Source organism: Haliotis cracherodii, unplaced genomic scaffold (genome assembly GCF_022045235.1).
Source record: "Haliotis cracherodii isolate W230 unplaced genomic scaffold, xgHalCrac1.p SCAF_7, whole genome shotgun sequence".
In the NCBI taxonomy this organism is placed as follows: domain Eukaryota; kingdom Metazoa; phylum Mollusca; class Gastropoda; order Lepetellida; family Haliotidae; genus Haliotis; species Haliotis cracherodii.
In genome coordinates this window covers 996,677-1,020,468 of record NW_027266330.1, presented here as the reverse complement: position 1 = coordinate 1,020,468, position 23,792 = coordinate 996,677, and the positions used below count along the sequence as shown (strand labels likewise).

Sequence of the window (23,792 nt, the reverse complement as noted above, 5' to 3'; positions counted from 1 at the left end):
CACGGCGAAAATCACACATTTGATGAGCTGTCTGATAGAGTGTTTGCCCAGATGTTGCATGCTGGTCAGGGATGTAACAGAATTGATGTGGTGTTTGACGTGTACAGGGAACAGTCAATCAAGTTGGCTGAGCATCTGAATCGGGGTTCAACTGAATGCATTATCTTCACGCAGATAAGAGAAGGACACAAACTGAAAAACTGGATACGACTTCTTGCATGTACTGAGAGTAAGAACAACCTCACTGAACAGCTCGGTAACAAAACTATGTTTGTTACACACGGAAGTATGTGCATTCAGTTAACGAAGACTCAAGCGATGAAGATGACTGAATTTGACAGTTGGATGTGTATAACCTAGCAGGTTTTGGGACGGAATAAGACATCCTCATTGTTGAAATTATTTATAGACATTTTCTTGAAACTGTTACAAGTACTGGCCATATTCATGCTAAATTGTGTTACAATGTTAATGTAAACGGCATGAAACTCTAGCAAACAGTCTCCTGTTTAATATGGTGAGTTGATATTACTAGATGCTGATTTTTAAGAAGTAGAAGATTTGGTGGCTTTTGAATTATGAACAAGTTATATTTGTCTGCAAATGTTATTTTTTATTTGAAAATATAACGTTAAGTTGGTACCAGACATTGATCTATGTTTCTTAGAGATCCATTTAATTGCAGAAGGGTCAGGTGGGAATGAAAGTGGAATTTTGTTTATATGTATACTTTTGATGTTATTATTAAACACATTTTAACTTTAAACACTTTAAATTCTTGGAAATTTAGCTAGGAAATATAAAAACAAGTTTTGGTTGCAATATGTACGACTGTCTTAATTTTTTAATTATCTGTGAAAAAGTGCACCATATTGAAAAAATGGATGCTTATGTTTATGCTTTATCGTGTTTTAACTTCCAAATGGTATTTTATATATGAAAATACTTAAGACAATTTTTATCTATCATAAGGTGTGAATTATTACTCAACAACGTTGCATTGGAAAGAAAAGATGTCAGTAAAATGTTAAAAAGGGTAATTTCTTTATAAAATTTCAACATTAACTCAAAAATTATAACTCAATGATATACAAAAAGCATAACAGAATGTGTGCAATGTAGTGCTGAAACAATATCAGTAAATAAAAGTTGTCTGAAATAAATACATTCTGTGTTATAAGCTTATTTCTGAAATCTGTAGAAAAAGTGAAAAAATGGCCGCCATCTTGGAAAATGGCCGCCAAAATCGTATTTAGCTGGGCATCTGAAATGTCCATCACATGAAATTATACAGTTGAGACATCAAGCTAGCTGAAAATCATATTGGTAATTTGTCCCTCTGTTTGGTAGTCAAATTTTCTCTGGCTCATGGACTATGGGGTATGGCATGGTACCACAACACTTTACAAAAAGACTTAAAATACGTCAGATACTTGAAAATACTTAAAATACGCCATTGCAGCGCAGTATGACGACAAAAGATATGTAAGACATCCTGTCAATATTTCGTACTGTGTATACAGTAGACACAATTTATGGATAATTGTACTGTGTACTCAGACAAGGGATAGGGCGGAATTTTTTAGTGTCAAATCACATTTCTTCGGAGAAGTATTGTTTGACCTTTGCACAACCAAGAATTCACACGGAAATTTAAACAGTGAAGTTATGGTGTCTGGACACATGTGAACTGTTTCCAGAACCGGTTTCGAATATCATCAGATCCTGGCGCCGTATTAGATTTGGACTTTTTAATAACTGTTTGTCAGCCAATAGAGTGTAATGAAAAATAAAATAGTGATTTTATTTTGTCATGATCATTGTTTTAATCCTCTACCCATATATACCCATATATATCTGATAATAACATTGAGTATCAATTATTATTAATCTCTACAAATGATATATACAGTTCAAACAATGTACCAAATAAGTTTAATGTCAACTGACCTAGGACATCAGGAAGTATAAGTAATCCACTACAATATTTGCTTCTACTTTAACTTGACATGTATAACCGGTGTGATCATGCTAGTCTTAGTTTGTTGAGCGTTTTCATATTCATGTTAGTGTCAGTTACTTCAGTCATGAAGCTGACCACAGTAAATGAGTTTTTTGACACATGACCTTATACATGTGTATGATCTATTTAAGTATCTTAGATATTTTGAAACCATGCTTTCATTGTCAATTCAGTCGATAGAACGATTCCGACAACTTCATAAGCATGTGTTTAGAAATCACTATGAAATAGTAATGATACTCCGTGTTCGCGAAAGGTGAGCGTATATTTCCCCATCGGTGGTACCCATCAAACACACATGCAAAGGCAAGTGAAGTGTTCAAAATGGGACCATATGGTACAAGTCTCACTGTACCCCATTCAGCTAGGGACAATTTCAGGTATTTCATGCCGTGCCAGCCTGATGTTAGAGAAACGCCCAGATAGGATGCAGGTCAAAGATGTTAATTACTTTATATCATCGAACATGGGTATGGGGGCTGAATAAAAACGGAATCATGGTGTTAGAATCTGAGATCAAACGATCCTGGGATGCCTAAGGGACGTAGCTCGAGAAGCGCTGGCTTGGACCACTTCAACTGACTCTCACTTAGTCAGTAACGAAAACTGCAGTCAGGTTTACCAATCATTTATTGACAAGAAACCAAAGACAATAAATGGAACAGCCTCAGCTATAAACAAAATGGTGAAGCAATAAGATAAACTTTGACATGTCAACATCTATTATCCGCCAAATTAATGTGTGAAGAAAGCCATGTCAAGTTTATGTACAAGACAATCTAATGCTCCTGAAATGTTAACACTATTTTCTCTATGGCCCCTTTCTAAATGAATTCACTCTCAACTTTGCACATAGGTATGTATGTCTTACAATTTCTATGTATGTTTTCATGACCATGTCAGATAATAAGTAAATGTTTCTACACAATCATAACGCTCACTTCATTACGATGTTTCTGACACAAGAAATGTATACACAGAACTATCTCTTAGTCCCTCTGCTATCATGATTGCTGTTAAGCCTTGTTTAGTTTTTGCCAAGAAATCCACGATGTGCTGTGAGTAGACATACTGTACTATATCCACATGTCCCCCGTAACAGGCCACGTGAAGGATGTTGTTGTCCTCATTATCCACTTGTGACAAATCAGCTCCTTGACTTACAAGAAATTCACACACTTCTCGATGTCCCCCTCCTGCAGCCATCATTACCGGAGTCCTCCCGTATTGTCCTCTGCTGTTGATGTCTGCCATGTTTAGTGACACGACATTCTCCACCATCTCTACATGCCCGCCGATACATGCAACATGGAGGATGTTGTTGCCGTTATCATCTTTTATGGTCACATCACACCCATTACTTATAAGCAGATCCAACACTTCTTTATGTCCCATCTCCGCTGCCTTCATCACCGGGGTTCGCCCGTACCGTCCTCTGCTGTTGATGTCGACCCTGTGATTTGTGACGATGTCCTTCACTAAGTCCAGATGTCCTTCCAGACAGGCCACATGGAGGATGTTCTCACCTTTATCATCTACTTGAGATAGATCTGCTCTGTTACTCACAAGTAAGTCAAACACATTTCTATGTGTCCTGAAGTCAACCATTCTAACTGGTGTCCTTTTACACTGTCCTTTGCTGTTGATGTCAACAACGTTCAGTGAAAGGACATATTTCACCACACCAATATGACCCCCTATGCAGGCCACGTGAAGAATGTTGTTACCGTCATCATCCACTGTTTTCACATCAGCAACCTCAGTCACAAGTAACTCTACCAGGTCTTGATGTAAGCAGCCTGCGGCCATGATCACAGGTGTTCTGCCGTATTGTCCTCTACTGTTGATATCAACAAGGCCATGTGAGAGGACAACCTTCACCATCTCTACATGCCCGCCGATACATGCAACATGGAGGATGTTGTTGCCGTTATCATCTGTTATGGTCACCTCACACCCATTACGTATAAGCAGATCCAACACATCTTTGTGCCCCTTCTCTGCTGCCTTCATCACCGGGGTTCTCCCGTACCGTCCTCTGCTGTTGATGTCGACCCTGTGATTTGTGACGATGTCCTTCACTAAGTCCAGATGTCCTTCCAGACAAGCCACATGGAGGATGTTCTCACCTTTGTCATCCACCTGTGATAGATCTGCTCCTTTATTCACAAGTAGGTCAAATGCAGTTCTGTGTTTCCTGAAGTCAACCATTCTCACTGGTGTCCTTTTACACTGTCCTTTGCTGTTAATGTCAACAATCTTCATTGCAATAATTAACTTGATCACTTCCTGATGTCCCCCAATGCTGGCCACGTGAAGGATGGTGTTACCATCATCATCCACCAGTGACAGATCTGCTCCTTTATTTTTAAGAACCTCAAAAGCATCTTTACGTTGGCAACCTGCAGCCATCATTGCCGGTGTCCTCCCATACTGTCCTCTGCTGTTGATGCCAGCAATGCCTAATGAGAGGACATGTTTAAGAATTTCCACATGCCCTCCAATACAGGCTACGTGAAGGATGTTGTTACCCTGATCGTCCACTGATGACAAATCACCTCCCTTGCTAACAAGGAGGTCAAACACTTCTCTATGTCCCTTCTCTGCTGTTTTCATTACAGGCGTTCTGCCATAACATCCTCTACTATTGATGTCAACGATATTCTGTAAGAGGAGATATTTCACAATCTCCACATATCCTCCCAGACAGGCCACATGAAGGATGTTTTCCCGCTTGTCGTCCACTAGTGACAGATCAGCTCCTTTGTCCACCAGCAAGTTCACTACGTGTCCATGTCCCTTGGAGGCTGCACACATCACAGAGGTCCTCCCGTTTTCCCCTCTAGAGTTGACATCTTCGCTATTATCTGATAATATCCGTTTGATGATGGCCATATCCCCCACAAGGCTCGCATAATGAAGATCATTGTTCACTGTCAAAGAGGACATGGTAAGTTAGTTACATGTTACGTCTTTACCCTTCGTCCAGATGTGTCAATACTTACCATAGTTGTAGACATTAATGCATATACACAAGGCAAATCACATCTTAGCTGACTTAATACAGGAACTTCCCTCACCTTTGATCAAAGGCTTCCCTTCCTCGGGGGACGAACCTGAAAACCACAGTTGTATGTAAGTTTCATCCAGTATAGTATAATCTTGGTCTGCCATTCATCAGAATATAATTTTTGGATCCGGTATCTTATGTTACTGTTGAGGAAGACCACATGTCTCCTTGATAAAAAAGACATCCAATCAGAGCATCATACAGTATACATTGTGAGACACTTCAACCATCTCCTCACCACCCAAACACCACACATAATCCCGGAATATATTCTGTAGTAGGTTAAAGTGACTTTATAATCCTCCTTTTGAATGTGGCATTGAATAATTCCATATCAATCAGAAGTGAGTGAGTTAAGTAATGAGAGTTTTCAGAATCATGCTTTTGTGTTTTTTTACTCACGAGCTTGGACGATTCTGCAAAAAAGAAAACAAATGACAAGAAGAAGAATTTAGTTGAGTAAGCTGCGTACATTTATTTCACAGTTGGTGACAAGCCAATACTTGATTTCAAAGTAAGTGATTAAATTTAAAGCTGAACTTCATTTATTTGTGTAATGTGTGAGGAAAATGCCAGTCACACAAGTAATGCTACTTTGAAATAGTAATCTTCAATTGAAAAAAATGGTATTACCCACTGGACCGTCGTTTCCGTCTGCAAAAAGGAATGAAATTATGTTCATCCAGATATTAACAGAATGTTACTTTTTTAATGTTATTCTTATCAAGCAAAATGTCCCAATATTGCACAGTACACTACAGACGACATCAATCCATGTTGATGCCTGTTACATATTTTCTTTATGCAAGGCCATTTTATCTGAAAGGGTAAGCACTCATAATCACATTTGGTTTTACTTACAGAACGAAGACAATTACTGTAATGATGACGGCCATCATCACGACTACAGCAATGCAGACGGGGATGACAATCACGGCAAGCCCTGATGATAGGGACTCCGTCGTTCTCGAACTTCCATTTGAGGGAGCTGCTGTCTCCGTCACGATCACTGTATAAACACATGGCTTGTGTGTCAAACTAGTACTAATCCATGTGTATATCCATTCATATATAAACTGAACAAAACTTTGTAGAAATCAAAAATATTTTTGAAGATACATTTTTGTAGTGATGACTTAGTTTCTTTAAGCGGGTACGGTTTATAAAAATAATTCTTTTATGTTCAGTATGTACATATATACATTCATCATATACTTTTAACCGTCAGTGTTTCCTGTATACAGGAAACCACAGTTGAGGAGAACAGCTCTAAAAATATTGGTTACATATCACAAAAGGCGTATCAACACCTTTTTCTGTATTGAAAACAATTCATCAGTGTCCATTGTCTATCAATCCATTGTACCTTTCAGAATTTCACAAAAATGGCCCTTCCTGTTGTGGGGACAGCCTAAGGTGCAGTGCCCGTCTTGTTGGTTGCAGGTCCTGTTCACACAATATGTGCTGCACTCCGAGTTGCACTGATCTCTATACCAGCCTGTAATGCATCCCAATGAACAGCTTCCACTTTGCTTGTCACAGTGTGTGATGTCTGCAAGACTGGCGCAGTGCTGGGGACATTGGAGTTCACATCTTCCACCATACCATCCCAGATCACACTCCTCGCCACCCACAAGCAATACTGCTGAACATTAAACATGCAAAACAGGGTTCTACAGTTATGAGGAAGAGACGGCTGAATGCAAACATGTACTTCTACATGTTTTAAAAAAAACATATTGACATTTCTCCTGGCGAGATTTTACAAATGTATTTGACTGCTGCAAAGTGAATGCTGTTATAAGAACATTTTGGATACATTTATGGCTTACTTAAGGAAGACATTTCACACTCTATAATAGTACTGTGAAATAACATACGAAAGTTCTACTCACCAAATCGAAGCAGAACAATGCAAAGGGTCAACATTGCTGAATGTGTTTGCCTTCACTTTAGTGTCTGCAAAGTCATCAATGTCTATGTATTAATGTGATGTTATCAAAACGACACACAGTGTTCTAGACTTGGAAACAAACACATTTCACATGGTGTTTATGCTTCACGTATGGTAAATATCTGAGTTACCTCAACAGAACAATTACAAAAGAAGTCTCCAGTATCATGTTGATGTATTCAATATGTTTGACCCTATTGAACTGAAAAACATATTTGTAAAAGCTGAAATCATTTCTGGTTCACAATACTGACATTGAACCAAATGTAATTTTTCACATAATTTATTTTTAAGATTGTTCATAAGTTACAAATGTAACAGTAATATCATATGAATTTTAATAGAAATATTTGAACACTGGAAACATTGAGATATTGTGTGTGCAGCTCCTACTTTCACTATGAGTTTAGAAAATTTATATTTGAAATTGATATTGCTTTGTAAGGCTACCTCCACGCCTGACATTGACACACAGAAACGTTTATCATATTATTTGTAATATTGTATAATTTATCTTTGACATGGTCCAACAATATTAAATTGGTTCTGAGAATATCTCATCCACTTGATAATGTTATCTTAGGCCACCAACATGTAACCTTACATGTATTGCAATATCAGACTTTGCAACCAAATGATGTTGGCAAGGATGATTCGAAAAATATATGTTGAGGTATAAGTGTAATTTGATAAGCAATGAAGAGACAATGATAGATAATACATACCTTTGTGTGATGTAATTGTCAACCAGATTCTAACCAGATATGTGTCTACCACATGTTAAATTTTCCACAGTGAGAACTCCATTTCAACCTTGACTATGATCAAATAGCCACGATCATTTTATGGCTGGTTGTAAAGTTAACAACTGGTTGTTACAAAAGTGAAAGCTTTGCTGTGTGATATCCCAGCCGATACGGAATTGCTTGACTTGAGGTGTTTATTTATAGCTAAGCCTTTTACTGGCTCAATATGTGCAGTTAGCGTCGACAAGCAAATACAGGGAAAGTGGGTCACCTGAACAAGCATTACTTTCTGTGTGAAGTCTGCACAAAGCATATATTGTTTGATAGGCTGTGTACCGGGATACCGGTATAGACAACTTGTAATGTGATATATTTACGTCATGTGGTTATTGCCGGATAACTAATATAATATTACTCATGAACAACATACACCTGAGAAATGTTAAGTACCTCCTGAGATAATGAATTATTCGTTGTTACTATTAACTTCAAGAAAATGATGATTATGACATGAATGGTGTTCAATGGAAGGAAAGTGACCGCTCATGTTTGATGGAGACATCAGAACTCACCGTGACATGCTGGTGCAGCATGTCTTTCAAGGATTCTCCACACTCTGGGTTCCCATTTAGGTATTTAAATCCGCTGTTTAATGTTAAATCATGCCTTTTGAACATGGCACAAAGGAGGATATCAGAGGCGCAGAGATGGCAAATAGTCGAAATGCATCCAACAGAGGTATCCATAAAGCAATCAGGCCTCAGCTGGGTTACCATTACAAAGTACTCTGCCAATTAGTGAGAAAACATGGTCAAACCAATTCTGTGAAGGACATTTCGTGGTCACGAGGGCCTACTGTGACGTCACAGCGTGAAGACGGGGCATTACTTTGATTAGTATGTTCTATCTTCAAGCGACAATGGCTAGTCAATCGACGTCTGTCCACCAGAACCTTGCTTGAGAGCAGCAGTACATGAGAGTCATTAAACGTCCTCCTACTGGCAGGTCACCATGAGATGCTCCGTTTGTCATGGTCCTTAGGACGACGGGCTTGGAATCTGAAACCTGGCAGAAAATCCATTGGTCTTACGAAAGCAGGCACATAGCCTGCATGAATTGGAAGCAGTTGTGCATTGGGAGTGGCTCTTCAGCAGATCCGACGTCTGACTGGGAGAGGTGCCATGCAGGGTTAAGGCTTTCATCGTTGAGGGTTTTCTTACTACTGAAGCTAAGAACTACGGGACTCAAAATGGCATTTGTATCCAAAGTTAGACACCTGAAATCTTTGTATGTTTCTGCGGCTCACATTCGTCACAGATGACAGATCACATTCTTTATTTAAGAACAGGAATATTGTTCTTCAAGTTAACATGACAACAAATAAGTCAATTTCCACATATGATGCATGTTTGATTTTCATAGATAATAAGAGCTTTTTTAAAGCTACACAAACAACAAACAGAATCAAAGATAATGTTTCAAGGTATGGTAACGATTCACAGTCCATGAAAAACAGCACACGTGGCATATACAAATCAGTCACAACATAACATTGGGTTTACAAGCAAGTTCACGCGGTCAGTAGCGAGTGTCTACCGTGTGCATTGATGCTGGCTTGGCATCTTCGTCACTTAACGTCGATGAAAGTCCTAGGGAAGATGTCGATCCATATCCGAGGAAAGATTTGGCAGAGTTCCTGCTGCCTTGTTTGAGGATTCAGATAACGTCATAAATGTCACTATATTTCATCCCAGACATGTTCAATTGATGACAAATCAGGGGATATTACAATTAAGATACTGTTCGAGCAACGTGTAGTCTGCAATTCTATTTCGTGCAGTGCAAATAACAACTGCTTGGTTGTGTTTCTTCTACCATTTTAACACACTCCTCCTCTGGTTTAAATCCAAAAGTTCATTCACAAGAATATCCCAGAAAAGATCCAATGTCACAATGAGAGATCAGGCAATATCTCCTGTGATGTATACCTGCAATGCAATTGCATCACAATGCTTTTCACATCATTGTGACGTCACAATCAAATTACATCACTAACCATTCTGCCACTGAAGCTGGTCAGCTTTATTGTTTATACTCAATACAGTGGTTTTTACTGTTGACAAACTGTGAAGCTCAGAAGAATGAATTTGGATATTAACTAGATTCTCACCCTCGTTGATATCAAAGGACACTCAGGTGAGATTCTCTATATTTATCCATGGCATATAAATATTATTGAATTACTAATATTAACATCCCTAGTGTGGTTAGGCTAACCGTATATCATAATGTGGACAAAAGACAGATACTTCCTGTATGATTAAGACCTCTCTTTTGATATATCATGCAACATTAATAACGATACAAGACAGTTGTAGACTAGAGAGAGAATATATGCTCAACCAAGACTGGTTTCAATTACAAGTTCTAAAAACTTGGACAATCATTTCTAGTTTATAACTGTATATAGCTTGCTTGTGCAAAAGTGTTGTTTCTTCTCTTGTTCACAGTTCAGTAGGATATTTTAAGAGTGTGAACTCACTCGTGATGCAAGAAATGTATCCAAAGTGGTTTTAGCTGTGCTATTTATTTAAATGCCAATAAGATTGTACGTGACGTCATGAAAACGTCATCTTCTATTATGTGTGACAATGCCTGGATATAATGTAACGTTCCTATGGGTAGGTAAGCTTCACAGCCAATGAAAGCCATTAATTTAACAAACTGGCCAGTAAGTTTGAAGCACTTTTTGATTTCCTCTATCGATATTGTATTTATCTCTGAAACATTTCTGTGAGTATAGAAACTCTGGGCTGGATGTGTCACGTGGGTCGTTGCATTACACAATTAACACAAAACCAATACCTTTATTCTTGTTACCTACATAAGAGTTGAGTATCAACTTCAAACATTTCATAAATAATATTGAAGTATAATACATAAAGTTGAAATAACAACTAAAATACTTGGGGTTGCTTTTCTGCTAATTGTTATATTCTACGATGAATTTAGAAAGTACTCCATTCCGATTGGTCAATCAGATGTTTCATGTCACAACTACCACCTCGGATTGAAACAGTTGATTTGACGATCGCATGCAGAGGTTAAGATTTATAGACAAGTAGTTATTTCTCAATTAATGTCACTAGACACTAATATGTAGACTTGTATGTTATAAAATGCAGATTTGCAGTTAATATAAAACTTAAAATATGTGTGGCGATATAATTGGGACCGAAAGCACGATAGAAATTGACACAGAGACTCTATTTCAAGTTTTTTCAACAACTGCAAACGTTTCTGTATCGGACTGTGACGTCATATCTTAAGCACCACTTTGAGATGTGTGGCGTCATAATAGTGAAGTGCGAAGAAGAACGGTACCTTGCAAGGCTGCCTTCATTGTATGTATATATATATATATATATATATATATATATATATATATATATATATATATATATATATACTGTCATATATGTGTGCATTTGAAACTGAGAGGGAGGATAAAGGTAGAGGAATACACTCTATACACCCAGGAACCTGGAGGAAGCAATCACACTGGTAATCAGTACATCCGAGATGTCCCCCATTTCGACAACAACCCATTCGCCTCACGACCTCAGTTTATGGATGATAATTCCAGACCTATTGTTTCAATTAGTGACCGTCTACTTCTGTGACGACTCTGTCTTGACCCCCCATGAGTCCAGATCTGTCTTTTGAAACACATTTAGGAAAACCTTGGACTTCGTGTATAGGCACTGAAGCATGATCTGCATGAATTGGAAGCAGCTAATTATCAGGAGTGGTTTACTCGCTATAGATGTCACCTGGGGCCTCAAAGTGACATTTTTATCCGAAAACAGACAACTGTAATAGACTGCAGTTCTGTACTTCAAAGGGCTATATATTTTTTTAAATAATTTGGCCTAGAAGTTAAACTAAGGTGATATCTTTAGTATATCGATGGTCTGATTACGTTCAATAACCATCATAAAGTCAATTCCCTTTTACTGATTAACCACCTGAACTAGAAATAAAGGAGACCAGCGAGTTTCTCATCTATTTCATATTTAGATATGTGCATTAAGATTCAGAGTGACAAGACTGTATGACAAGAGGGATAACTTCGATTTTGTAACAGTCAACCTACCCTTTACATCGAGCAATAGTACAGCAGTTGCAGCCTAGATACAATCGAGCATGCTCTTGCTACCAAGATTTCATAGTTCAATGCTTGCTCAGAAGTTGTTGGATCAAGGTTACAACATTCAAGGCCACAAGTAAAGCTTTCAAAAGGCAAGTTATTTATTCTCCTGAACAAAACCCTTTTGTCTACATGAAGCTCATCTCCATGCTCAACAGCCACGTGCCGTCTCTCACAAAACGTCATATTGTCAACAGACGCCAATGGTGCACACAACATCGAAACTGGGGTAATTGTTGCTGGTCACATATCTTGTTTTCAGGTGAGTCCTGATTCTTTTTGCACCTCCTGGATTGGCTGCGACATCATGATGCACGTCAAGCCAATGTCAATGAGACTTCAAGATCTGTTATGGTGTGGGGTGGCATCACTAAGTCTTTCCGAACAAAATTATGCAAGGAAGGGTCACTGTACAGTACTATCTGGACAACATACAAACAAACTTTGTTGTCCTGTTTGCAAGAAGTGTTGGTCGACGTTTTTCACTTTCAGGTCGACACTACCCGCGCTCACTTCCAGCAGCACAGCATCCATTGAATGTAATGGCCCAGACCGTTTCCGCATCGAACACGTCTGGGACATTATAGGGAGACGTGTGTGTCAACGTCAAAGGCCGTCGACCACGTTGGCTGAACAAGGCCATTCGCTTCAAAAAGAGTGAGTCAGATTCCCTTAAATTGCCATTGGGAGACTTACACTTATACTTATAAATGTTGACTGAATGAATGTTTTACAAATCGCGGGGCATTACACGTTATTGATAAGTACAGATTCTCATACGTTTTGGGGTTGAATCCCGTCTCGGATTCGAACACAGACTGCCAGAGTGAGGCGCCTAATCGCCAGCATACAAAGTCAGCGATCTAACCCACTTAGCCACTGAGACTTCCACACTGTAAATGAAAGTGAAATCTACCATTGTTAGTGGCACAATTAGTGCTGACCGGCATATAAACAGTCAGGGTGAACAGATATGGGTCACACCCAAAGTCCGCCCAAGGTATGCAACTTGGCGACTTACACGACTTGGCCACCCCTGAGCACAAGTTTGACACGAATGCCGAATGTCGTGAAATAGTACACAGGAATATATATAGCCACACTCATACTACCTTCAGTAACATCAAACGTCACTACCAGAGAACAATCAGTCTTGATCACCCGCCGAAACTAGCTTGTTTATAATGTCTTTAACGGAAAATACTATATTATTATATAATACTATATGTTTAGTCATTTGAGTGGCAAGACATGTTATGCTGGGACTACTTTCATATTATCTCAGTGACAAGTTGGTTTTCAGAAAAATTTTAACTCACAGAGTGGTCTTATCATACTGTTTGCCTCAATATCCTTCACGTATATGCGAGACATGTACTCAGCTGGTGTAATCTGAGTTAAAATATACACAAGGCAACAAATAATAGTCTAATATTTATTTCCCATACTGAAGAGGCCACAGGCCTATAGTACAATTTGAAGAATATACAGTTTTATACAATTTATGTACATATCTCACCAGATCACCTCACGTCATTCCACCTCGCATTTCAACGCAGTCACATAATTTCACACATACAGTACAATACCATACCCTGTAATTTCAAAATTTCTATATTACCATATCACAACGTGTTATATCATACAACATATTCTATAACATCATATCATATTGTATCATTATTATAAGATCATACTATATAGTATTATTTCATATAACATTATCATATCATAACATACTATACATACCATCGTACCATATATCACACCTATATTATATCACATTTCAACATGTCATATCACACAACACATTAGCAATTTCATAGCTTGTCCCATCATATCTTATCATATCATACCATATAATGCCATGTCATTCCATGCCGATTTTTTTCATATCAGTCAATCAATATTTATTCAACACTGGAAGACCGCAAGCCATATAATATGTACACTAAAAACAGTATTTACACAATTTCTATAATACACATAATATATTGCATCAGATCCCCTCATGTATCATATCACACCACAACACTTATCATATCATATCACATCATGTCATGTCACATCATATCATTTCATATACATATAACTATACTAAACCATTTGTAATATCACGTACCACAATATCAAATGACAGCCTAGTAGTTTAATACCATTTCTAACTCTTTTGTTTGTAGTTTATTCAAATGGCAAATATCTATACATATGTACTTAATGTATATACACAATAGTTTCGTAATACCAAGCAGCTAAGATTATTTTTTCATAAGGTTCTGTCGGTATAAAGAGGAATAATATATGTACATGGAAACATTTTGTAAGATACTTCTTTTTGTGTTTGACAGCGATGTAACAAATTTAATAATATTAGGGTACCTGTAATAATAATACCTGTAAAAATAGTCTTAAGCATACGAAAACCCATTCACGTTATGATCATTGTTGGAGATCAGGGGGTTATAAATTCCTGTTCAGTTGTGAAAGGATGTCCTGTAACGAGAGAATGTATAACTACAAGATGTGCTTTAGATACTTTCTGTCTACAGCAAATGTATATTGTTTAGCATTAAGACACGACCTGTCACGTATATAGCAGTGGCATTCAGTTCAGTCATATTGAGTACGCACATGCTGTTTTGTTAAGGAATAGGACTATCTATTAGGTGTCTTTTATCCCATTGTCCATGATACCATGGTCGGGCCCAGACTCGATTATTTACAGGCTGCCCTCACATCGTTGGAATATTGCCGAGTACAGTGCTTTCTCCAAACAAACATGGAGTGTCAATTTCCAAGCGTTATTATGGTTATTGAAACAAAAACAAGGTATTTGGAGAAAGTAACAGTATAGTTTATTTCATTGGTACATAGACGATTGCGTTGTTTTTGTGCAGCTTTAAAAGCAAAACACTAACATAATGACACAATGTTTAAGCTTGCTATGAATATTTCAAAGAGGCCTCAGGATTACAGCATTGGGTAATTACTTCAGTAATGCTAATAAATGCGAAAGACATTTGCCAATTTTTTCTCCATTGCTGTACTCTTTCACCTAAGGAATAGCACAGCTTCCTATCGCATTCGATCGTTTACTAAAGGTAGACAATTACTGGACCAGCGTCACCCTCTTCCACATCACAATAATCATAGGAAGAGGTCCTGGGTGCATCTAGGTGGATCTGGACACTGTCTCTTTTCACTTCATTAGTATCTCTAAAATAAATGCAATAAATGTAATCAATGTTTATGACAGTTACATTCATTCTCTGAAACTAAGCTTACACAAGAATATAATCACTATGGCCAATTGGATGTAATTCTAAAGTACTGGCGGAAATAGAAATAAACTGATTTAAATATAAATGGTTTGAATTTGTACGTAAACGTTAGTAGCAATACCTGTGATTCGAACAGTTAAGACAGAGGCAAGGACAGAATATATTGAAATCTATATTGAAAGAGTGAAATTGAGACAAAATATAAGCACAGAAATATTCAAAAGGCAAAACAACTACAGATTAGATGATTGAAACACGACACACAAATATTATATTATCAATGATAATTTTAATCGCGTTGCAAATGTAGGTTCGTGCTCATAAGTAGCATGAAGAAATTATCATTGTCATTGCACAAAGTGTATTTCAGAATTGACCTTCACTTTGTGTGAGTTCATTGGAGTATGAAAATTTATAGAGTGAGGGCCAAACTGTATGAACATCGGAGCTTATTTCACAAAGTCCTACCTCAAAGAATGTAGGCCTAGATCTAAACACAATTTGATTTAGTAAGTGTGACTTCATGTTTACATTGACAGCCCTACAACAACCAGCTATATCACGGAGTAAAATAGTTCCCCAAACAGAGAGTTGACATGGGACATGCACAACTTGCTCTTCAGAAACATCTTATGCAACACATGTGTTCAAATAATATCACCATCAGATGAGAAAGGTCTGTAAAGAACTACCTCAGTAAGTCAGTCACAATGACAGCGCGTCGTAATACATTTACATCAAGTACAAGACGTCAAAATGGCCGACACGATAAACGTGACAGGAGGATTTCCGAAGTTGTTAATGAACCTGTGGGGGTTACATGTGTTAGTAGTCATTGATCAACTGACCGATTAGTGAAAAGTGATTAAAGATGCGTCAAACAGACACCAAGGTAAATTCGTAGATTGCTGGAGACGGTCACTGTCAGCCTAGACACAGATCGAGTCGATACTGACGATAGTTTGGATGTGCATTTTTTGTTCATTAGGATCAGTGTTTACCTGCTGCTGTATAATATATCCGTCTTCACATATTGTGTAATTAATAATTTTAGAAATGTACACACAAGAATTGAACGTCAGGTTGGATGTGTTCATTGAAGTGTGAACGATTTGAAAGCGCTGGTTAAACTGTGTGAATCTCAGAGCCTGCGTCATTTCTCATGTGCCGCCACTTCTCGGGCTAGATCGAATGCACGGAGAGGGTCGGCCAATTCAGAAACCGGAATAGTAATTCCCTCTACTAGTATTTTCTCATTCCTGATGAACAATCGGTAAAACAGGTAGGCTAGTTTGTTTTTGTTTTTTGTTTTTTTTAAATTAAGTTTCCTTCCTTACCTTTTTTAGATCTTTGTCTGAGCAGGGTAGAGCTTGTCTACAACATTGTTATCCTTCGAATAGTGCTAGATTCCTGTCATTTCCGAAAACAAGGCACGAAGGTCAATATTGCCCAATAAATCATTCACTTCATTCACTTCATTCACTTCAGTACTATTACAGAATGAATTTCTTCACTTGCGTTATTAGTATTGATAGATAACCATTCCATATCCAAGTCACCCTAGGGACAATCTATTTTGTTTCATGTAGTAGCTAGAAGACATTAAACACCAGAACCAAAGCATTTATTTATGTTTAAGTCAGATGAAATGTTACAAGACAAGGCAAAAATACTAACTTAATTTTATTGCTGATAAATGCAGGGATTAAAAAGAAAATAGAAAAACGAGCGGATCGTAAACACCGATCGAGAATTCGCGGAAACCCTTAAAAGTAGTTGCAACAAAAGTTCACACGATCAATTTCACAATTGTTGTCGTGTGAACTTTTCTGTCCGTTCACAGGTGTGTGAACTTAAAATATCAGATCACCTGACTACCCATTCAGCCAATCAGCATGAAAGAAACAGTGTAAACTTTAAAGTATGTAATTATATTCATGTAATCTTAGGCAACTCGGGTTTGTATATATTAAGCAGCTGCCATGCAATGACACATCTAAGTACACTTCCATGATATATCACTTTGACCACCCAATCAAATGAAGGATGTGCAGCTATATTGTCCTTGCATCCCAAACTCCTCAATTATCTTTGTTTGATACAGAAATCAGAATGCTTTGCTAACTGATAATGAAAATTAAGAAGCTTTGATGCTCATTAGCTGATCAGAAAGTTGTCCTGACGCGACTCCCACGGAGGAGTCTTTAGATCTTCATACAGAAAAGTATTGTGTCAGAGCATAAGATCTGACTTTGAGATAAGATCTGAGATTCGATCCATATATAAGGCTTGTTACCTGAGGGAGATCTCCATCAAAACCATGTATCAGAACTATCATGGTTTGGGTCGACTCAACCTGAAGATATGTTCATTCCTTTCTTTTGTGGTGGACTCAATTTATGCAATCTCAGTAAAAACAAAAAATCCAGTTATGTCAAAACATTTCATATCTCGACGTTGTACTACACTTCCCCATACAACAAACATACGGTCCAAAATACGATTCGGACTATATCATCAGGTTTAGGACAATAAGTAAAAAATATCAAAGCAAATGTCATCAGAAGTTTACTGAGAAAACAATATGTGAAATGCTGGACTTCCTCGTTGATAACATCTATATGAAATTTGGGGGCAAGATATTTAGACAAAAAGTAGGCATCCCCATGGGCACTAATTGTGCTCTCTTCATTGCTTCTTGTCAGAACTTGGGTCATATTGCCAAAATTAAACTAAGAAATTTGGCCAAGAATTATAGAATAACTCACGAGGTACGAAAATCGTGGAAAATATGTCACGAGTGAAATGAATGTTTCTAGTTCCGAGCTTTAGCGAGGAACTTAAAACATTAATTTCACGAGTGGCATATTTTCCGTAATCACTCGTACCGAGTGGGTTATTCTATTTATTACCCATATTCATATTAAAGACATGTTTCAAGAAAAAAACAAGCAACTGTCGCCGATGAAGTATCAGCTGTTTTGTATCAATCCGCGTGTGAAAAAAACACCGTCCACTCACTCCAACCGCTTTACTCAATTAACGTGTTGTTACGTCTGAAAAAAAATTAGTTGTGTTAAAAAACTGTATAGATCACATTATTGCAGTTAAATTTCTGTCCGATTTACACAGCGTACACTATCTAGCATTGATGAGGAAGACAGGTTTCCAGAAAGGTTCATCAGGTTTTTTTATCAAAGCTTGTTTTGACAAGATCTCGTAACTGACAGACAGCCCCCGTCGTGCATCGGCAGAGACATGCATTTCACATTGAGAAGAGGAAACACGGAAAACCTGTCAATTTTTTTATGTGTCATTTGACAAAAATGACAAAATCTATAACAACAACATAGACGGAATGTACAGAAGTCTTGTTTGTTAGAGAAATTTTAGGAAAAGAAGGTAAACTTTGAAAAGTACGATTGCTGTCACAGTGTCGGAATGAATGACCCGACTTGACCCAGATATGAGACAGCCGAAACCAGGAATGACAAGAGAACCGGTTACAGTTTAATCCGGACAACAAGTTTTATGAACATCGTGTGTGATTTGAGACAAGTGTGACTGATGGGAAACATGTGCATGTGGGATTTCAGGAGGATTTGTCAAACGCGGAGTGGACAGTCAGACGACGGGAGTTTGTTGATATTTTGATGTGATTCATAATGGTCGAATACCTGTTGATAGACAAACACCAATCTGGAGACTTGGTGCTAAACTGTCCGCATACACGGAGTTTATTTAGTTCCACATCGGACACGGGATCAGCTCTCTGGGGTAAGTTTTCTTTTCCTTCTATTTTTAATTATTTTTGTTTTGATTTCAAAACCTCTCCGAGTTCAGCAAAGTGCATCGATTTCGCAACCAGATGCTGGTAATCATGTCGCTAAGGTAACACTCTATGCTATCCTTGATGTCCTTCAAAGTAGACAGTTCGAATTCTGAACTGTCTGATGTGCATGCCGAAATGATAAATTTGCAAATGATTATGTTTAGTTGCACCTTTCTTGTGTCATTAACCCTCATAGCCATATGATCCCCGGACATCAGTCAGCCTGAATACCGCACATCGCCGTACTTTGCAGACGTCGCGGTTACGAAAAACGTATACATTGTATAAAAAAAGTGTCACGTTATTTCTTCACACAACGTTACGAAATCGTACGAAATAGTAGCTTCTTTATGTTGTCTTTCGGAATGTTGTTGCAAAATGAATTTGTTTTTATTCTCATGCCATCGTTTAAAGTGTGAGTAGTCATTTTTTTTGTGTTTTTCTTACCTGTATACGGCCCCTGTAAACATTTGTGAACTAAGTTCATGTCAACATGTCAAGTTGAGTCTTTTTCATGTGTGTTTTCATTTTCATTTGCAGTTATCGATGTCATTATCGTTCACAAAGGCAAACCTGTCTATACAAAGTCCGGTTTTTGGATTCGGGTGGTCGAAAAATTCATCAAACGCAAACCAGGACTTGGTGGTGATGATCTTGGCGCCCTAGAAACAGTTTCTGGCAACATCACAATTTGGATCTTGGAACTTCAATCTGGCCATATGCAGTTTTGACAACAGAGACATTAAATGTGTTCAGAGGTTGAATTATACGAATAACTTTTCGCGTCAGTCAGATCTCCGTCTGCTTTAACGAGGTCATTTACTTTGACAGGTCTCAAATGGCCAGCCATGTTTGTTTACAAACGGGGACGTAGTTTTGGTTTTAACTGTAAAATGAAAATCATGTGAAATAAAGGGAAAAAACGATAATGTGAAATCATGTTGAAACTATGTGTATTGTCTTTAAAAATCTCGAATCAGTGAGATTATAGCAGGTAAAACATCTGAAGGGAAAGGCGTGGATAGTTCCGTTGTCCAATGAAAATTGATCTTTGTTCCACTGACCAATCAGCTTCGAGAATCACTAATTGCACACTGTGCAAATATCAAAAAGTTATTACACTGCATATTTGAGCCCATATGGGGAATAAATGTAACTTAAGCTATAGCCTTTTCTCTTTCAAATTTACATTTGTGCATCAAGATCCAAGGTGATAATAAACTGACGTCAAAAAGAAACTTTACCAGAGTTTGAAGTCACTCTTGCTCTAAAACAACAAAATATATATGCATGAAGTAAAGTGTATTGAGAAGATATATCAAGATAATCAACACTGAAAATGACAATCATACCGCGACCGAGAATGACGTCAGATCCCCCCAAAGTTGGGTGTGGTACAAAACTCGAGCTTTCAGAATCATGGACAATAGGCAGAGTACATAAACACTCGCTCACGTTTAATAGCAAGTCATTAGTAGCGTGTGTGACCACCACATGCCTCAATACACGCAAAAACTCTTCAACGCACAGAAAAAGTCAGTCGTCTGATGAGGTCAAGTGGGATTTGACGCCATTCTTCTTGATGGGCCAAGATCAGTTCTTGCCGTTTTGCTAGTGAGTGTGGTCGTTGTCGAACACGACGATCCATCAAGTCCCAGGGGTGTTCTATAGGGGACATGTCGGGTGAGCGTGCAGGCCACGGCAGGACGTTGACGTTGTTGGCTACGAGGAAGTTAGTGACAATTCTGGTTGTATGGGCTCTAGCGTTGTCATGCTGATACATAACACCACGTGGCTGCTGTTGGAGAAATGGTAGGACAACTTGACGAAGAATGTTATCCATGTAACGCTGAGCTGTCAACTTTCCATCAACGATGACCAGCGGTGTCCTCTCCTGCCCACAGATCCCTCCCAACACCATGACACTCCCTCCACCATATGGTACGACCTCCTGCAACGCAACACGCCGCCGTTCGTTCACCCCTTCGGCGGTAAACACGTTGTCTTCCATCAGCCCCAAACATACAGAATCGACTTTTGTCAGTGACGACAACCCTCTGCCAGTCACGTCGCTGCCAACGTCGTACAGTCCGGGCCCGTCTCATTCGCAGACGACGATGTTGCGCTGTCAATAGCTGTCATCTATATGGTCTAAAAACCATGATTCCATGAGCCCTGAGTCTCGTGGCCACTGTCTGTCGACTAACCCTGTGACCTAAGGCATTTGTCGCCGATGACGTCACTGTCAGGAAGCGATTTCGGAGGTGCAAGGTACGCGAGTACTGGTCATCATGGGGGGTGGTCACCCTGGATCTGCCTGTTCTTGGCCTGTCAGCGGTCCGCCCTGTCTGTCTGTAACGTTGCATCAAGTTGGTAACGGCAACACGGGAGTAACCGAAGGTTCGTGCAATATGGGCGTGGGTGGCTCCGATCTGTACCATACCCAAGGCTCGTTCACATTGTTCGACTGTGAGTCGTGGCATTTCTTTTGTGTTTTTTTATCACTGTGGATGTCTGACTTGCCATTGCAATCGTTTTATACCCTTATCCGCACGTGCATTTGCAGTTGTCCGTGGTGCACGTGTTTTTCACTCTTTCGCGTGTTATCTCGCAAACATGTAACAGACGATTAACATTTTCGGCATACACTATTGTTGTATTTAGGTTCTGTGTTTTAGATAGACTTCATCGAAATATTTTTTATACTTTTTCTGAAATTTATAGTTTCAGTTCGTAAAGTTTCTTTTGGACGTCAGTTTATATAATCCACAATACTATATGCGAAGAGGGGCGACTATACATTTCCAGGGGTATTGGTCGTCTAAGGAACAACATTTTGATGTGTATCCCTTGGGCATTCAAGAAACCTATCATCGTGGTTTCGTTCGTTTCGCCCTGATAATGTAGTTAGGTTTGTCAGCACCATACTCTGCCATGTGTTTCACCAAAGTAGTAAATGTCTGAGACCTGCATCATTTCAGGCTTCTCTCCGACAATAAGCTGACATGCCATTTATCATCAAAAACTGTCTTCCACAGGGGATATTGCTTGGGTGAGACCAAGCGTTCTCTCCTAGCAGTTATTGCTGCAATGAAATTGCATATCAATGATGATGTCACAATCTAATAACATCACTAATTTCTCTGCCAGTGAAGCAGTATTTTTACACTTAAGTCACTGCTTATTACTGTTCACAAACTCAAAAGGTTTGAAGAATGAAGTATTTTCCCTATTTTGCCCTGTACCATATGTCCCCTTATCACATGTTTTGCCTTTGCATGTTTATGATACGAATGTAACAGGTGTGGCAAGATACACCTGGTGTCGTCACTGTTTCATAGTGATTCATAATGACATGCTTATGATATAGTCGGAATAAAATAATGGTTTCTGATGTTATCAGATATGTCCAATGGTGATGGAAAGGGTCGCTTTTATTTAAGGCTTTGCTGTTCCGCCTTTTTTTTCAAATCACGCTTTGTTTCGGGATATCAGGTGAAGTATATCACTGGGAGATCATGCCAAAGGTTATCCTCAAGTCGATGCCCTAACACAAAGTCAAAAAGGATTTACTGAAAATCAATGAAAGGCCAATGCCATCCTCAAGATCATAACATGAAACATTTTCACTTAATCTTGTAGATGTTTTTGATAGATATATAGAGGCAGATGACAGGTTTCTATTTCTAATCCTTTTTATTTGTCAGCTTTGAGGATCAGATTTGAATATAGGTGACAAAATGGTTCTTATCTTGATTCACGTTTCTGGTGTGTACGTTATGGAGCATTCAGGAAAAAGTGGGGATGGGGTTGCTTCTGCAAACACCTTTCTTGCTGTTACTTCTAGTTTTGACAGGACAATACATGGGTGATACTTCTATAGTTGCCTGGAGTAGAGGTAAATTACTAGGAACAGTTAATGAACTGTTAATGTGGAGGTGTGGTATCGATGCAGTATATGTACCAACGGAATATGGTTGTCTTGTTGACGTAACATGATATGTGAAGCCGTAAACACAGAAACAGTATTCGGTCATATGATCATTATCGTAGTATTTCTGCTATATACTATATGCGTTATTACAAATAAAAGCAACAAAGTCCGTTCCATTATCATTGTTGTGATACCAGGTGTTGGCGGAAAGGTGAGCGCATCCTGCCACACATTTTAAGGCAGTCACATCAACAAAGGCAGTCAAGTCTCTCTTTAAGGATGAATCAACTTTTCCGATCAGACGGAGATCAGACACAACGCTAATTGAAAAGCTTTATTGAAGAAATGAACACATATTTAATTGGACATGATCAACACAGAACAATAAGAATTAATAATGTATATACAACTGATCGTTTGAAAGAAAACTAAAATACAGAATATCGACTGGAACACAAAGATACATAGATAACATGAAGCTTCAAGTTGTAAAGAAATGAGGCGAAGTGTGTATAATTTACTCTCAAAAGAATATTACATTACACGAGACCATCGGCGATTTCCCCAGTTTATACGCTCTAAACACCATTTAAATCTGAGCCACTACTTGGTTTGCACAAATTGTCTGATTTTTTTTACAGAATTTCAACATAAATTATGAAAAAGGTTTCACAGTGGAAAATTAATGACTAGCTTAATCATAAGAAAATGATTACACAAAACAAGCCTTGGAGTCCAGTAC

General features: G+C 38.4%; 1 protein-coding gene across 2 annotated transcripts; it reads right to left on the bottom strand.

The window, feature by feature from the left end:
* Window positions 1-2,693: 2,693 nt before the first annotated feature.
* Window positions 2,694-7,939, bottom strand: LOC139447134 (ankyrin repeat domain-containing protein 50-like). 2 transcript variants are annotated; one of them, XM_071228310.1, is made up of 8 exons: window positions 7,773-7,939; window positions 6,989-7,052; window positions 6,460-6,738; window positions 5,955-6,102; window positions 5,727-5,747; window positions 5,496-5,509; window positions 5,104-5,139; window positions 2,694-4,956 (listed from the first exon to the last, which is right to left on the bottom strand). In XM_071228310.1, exons 2-8 carry the CDS (start codon window positions 7,020-7,022, stop codon window positions 2,969-2,971), a joined length of 2,520 nt encoding a protein of 839 aa, XP_071084411.1. In that variant the 5' UTR covers window positions 7,023-7,052; window positions 7,773-7,939; the 3' UTR covers window positions 2,694-2,968. The 2 variants fall into 2 exon arrangements, with proteins under 2 accessions (XP_071084411.1, XP_071084412.1); XM_071228311.1 differs by having other exon boundaries at window positions 6,460-6,735.
* Window positions 7,940-23,792: the final 15,853 nt, after the last annotated feature.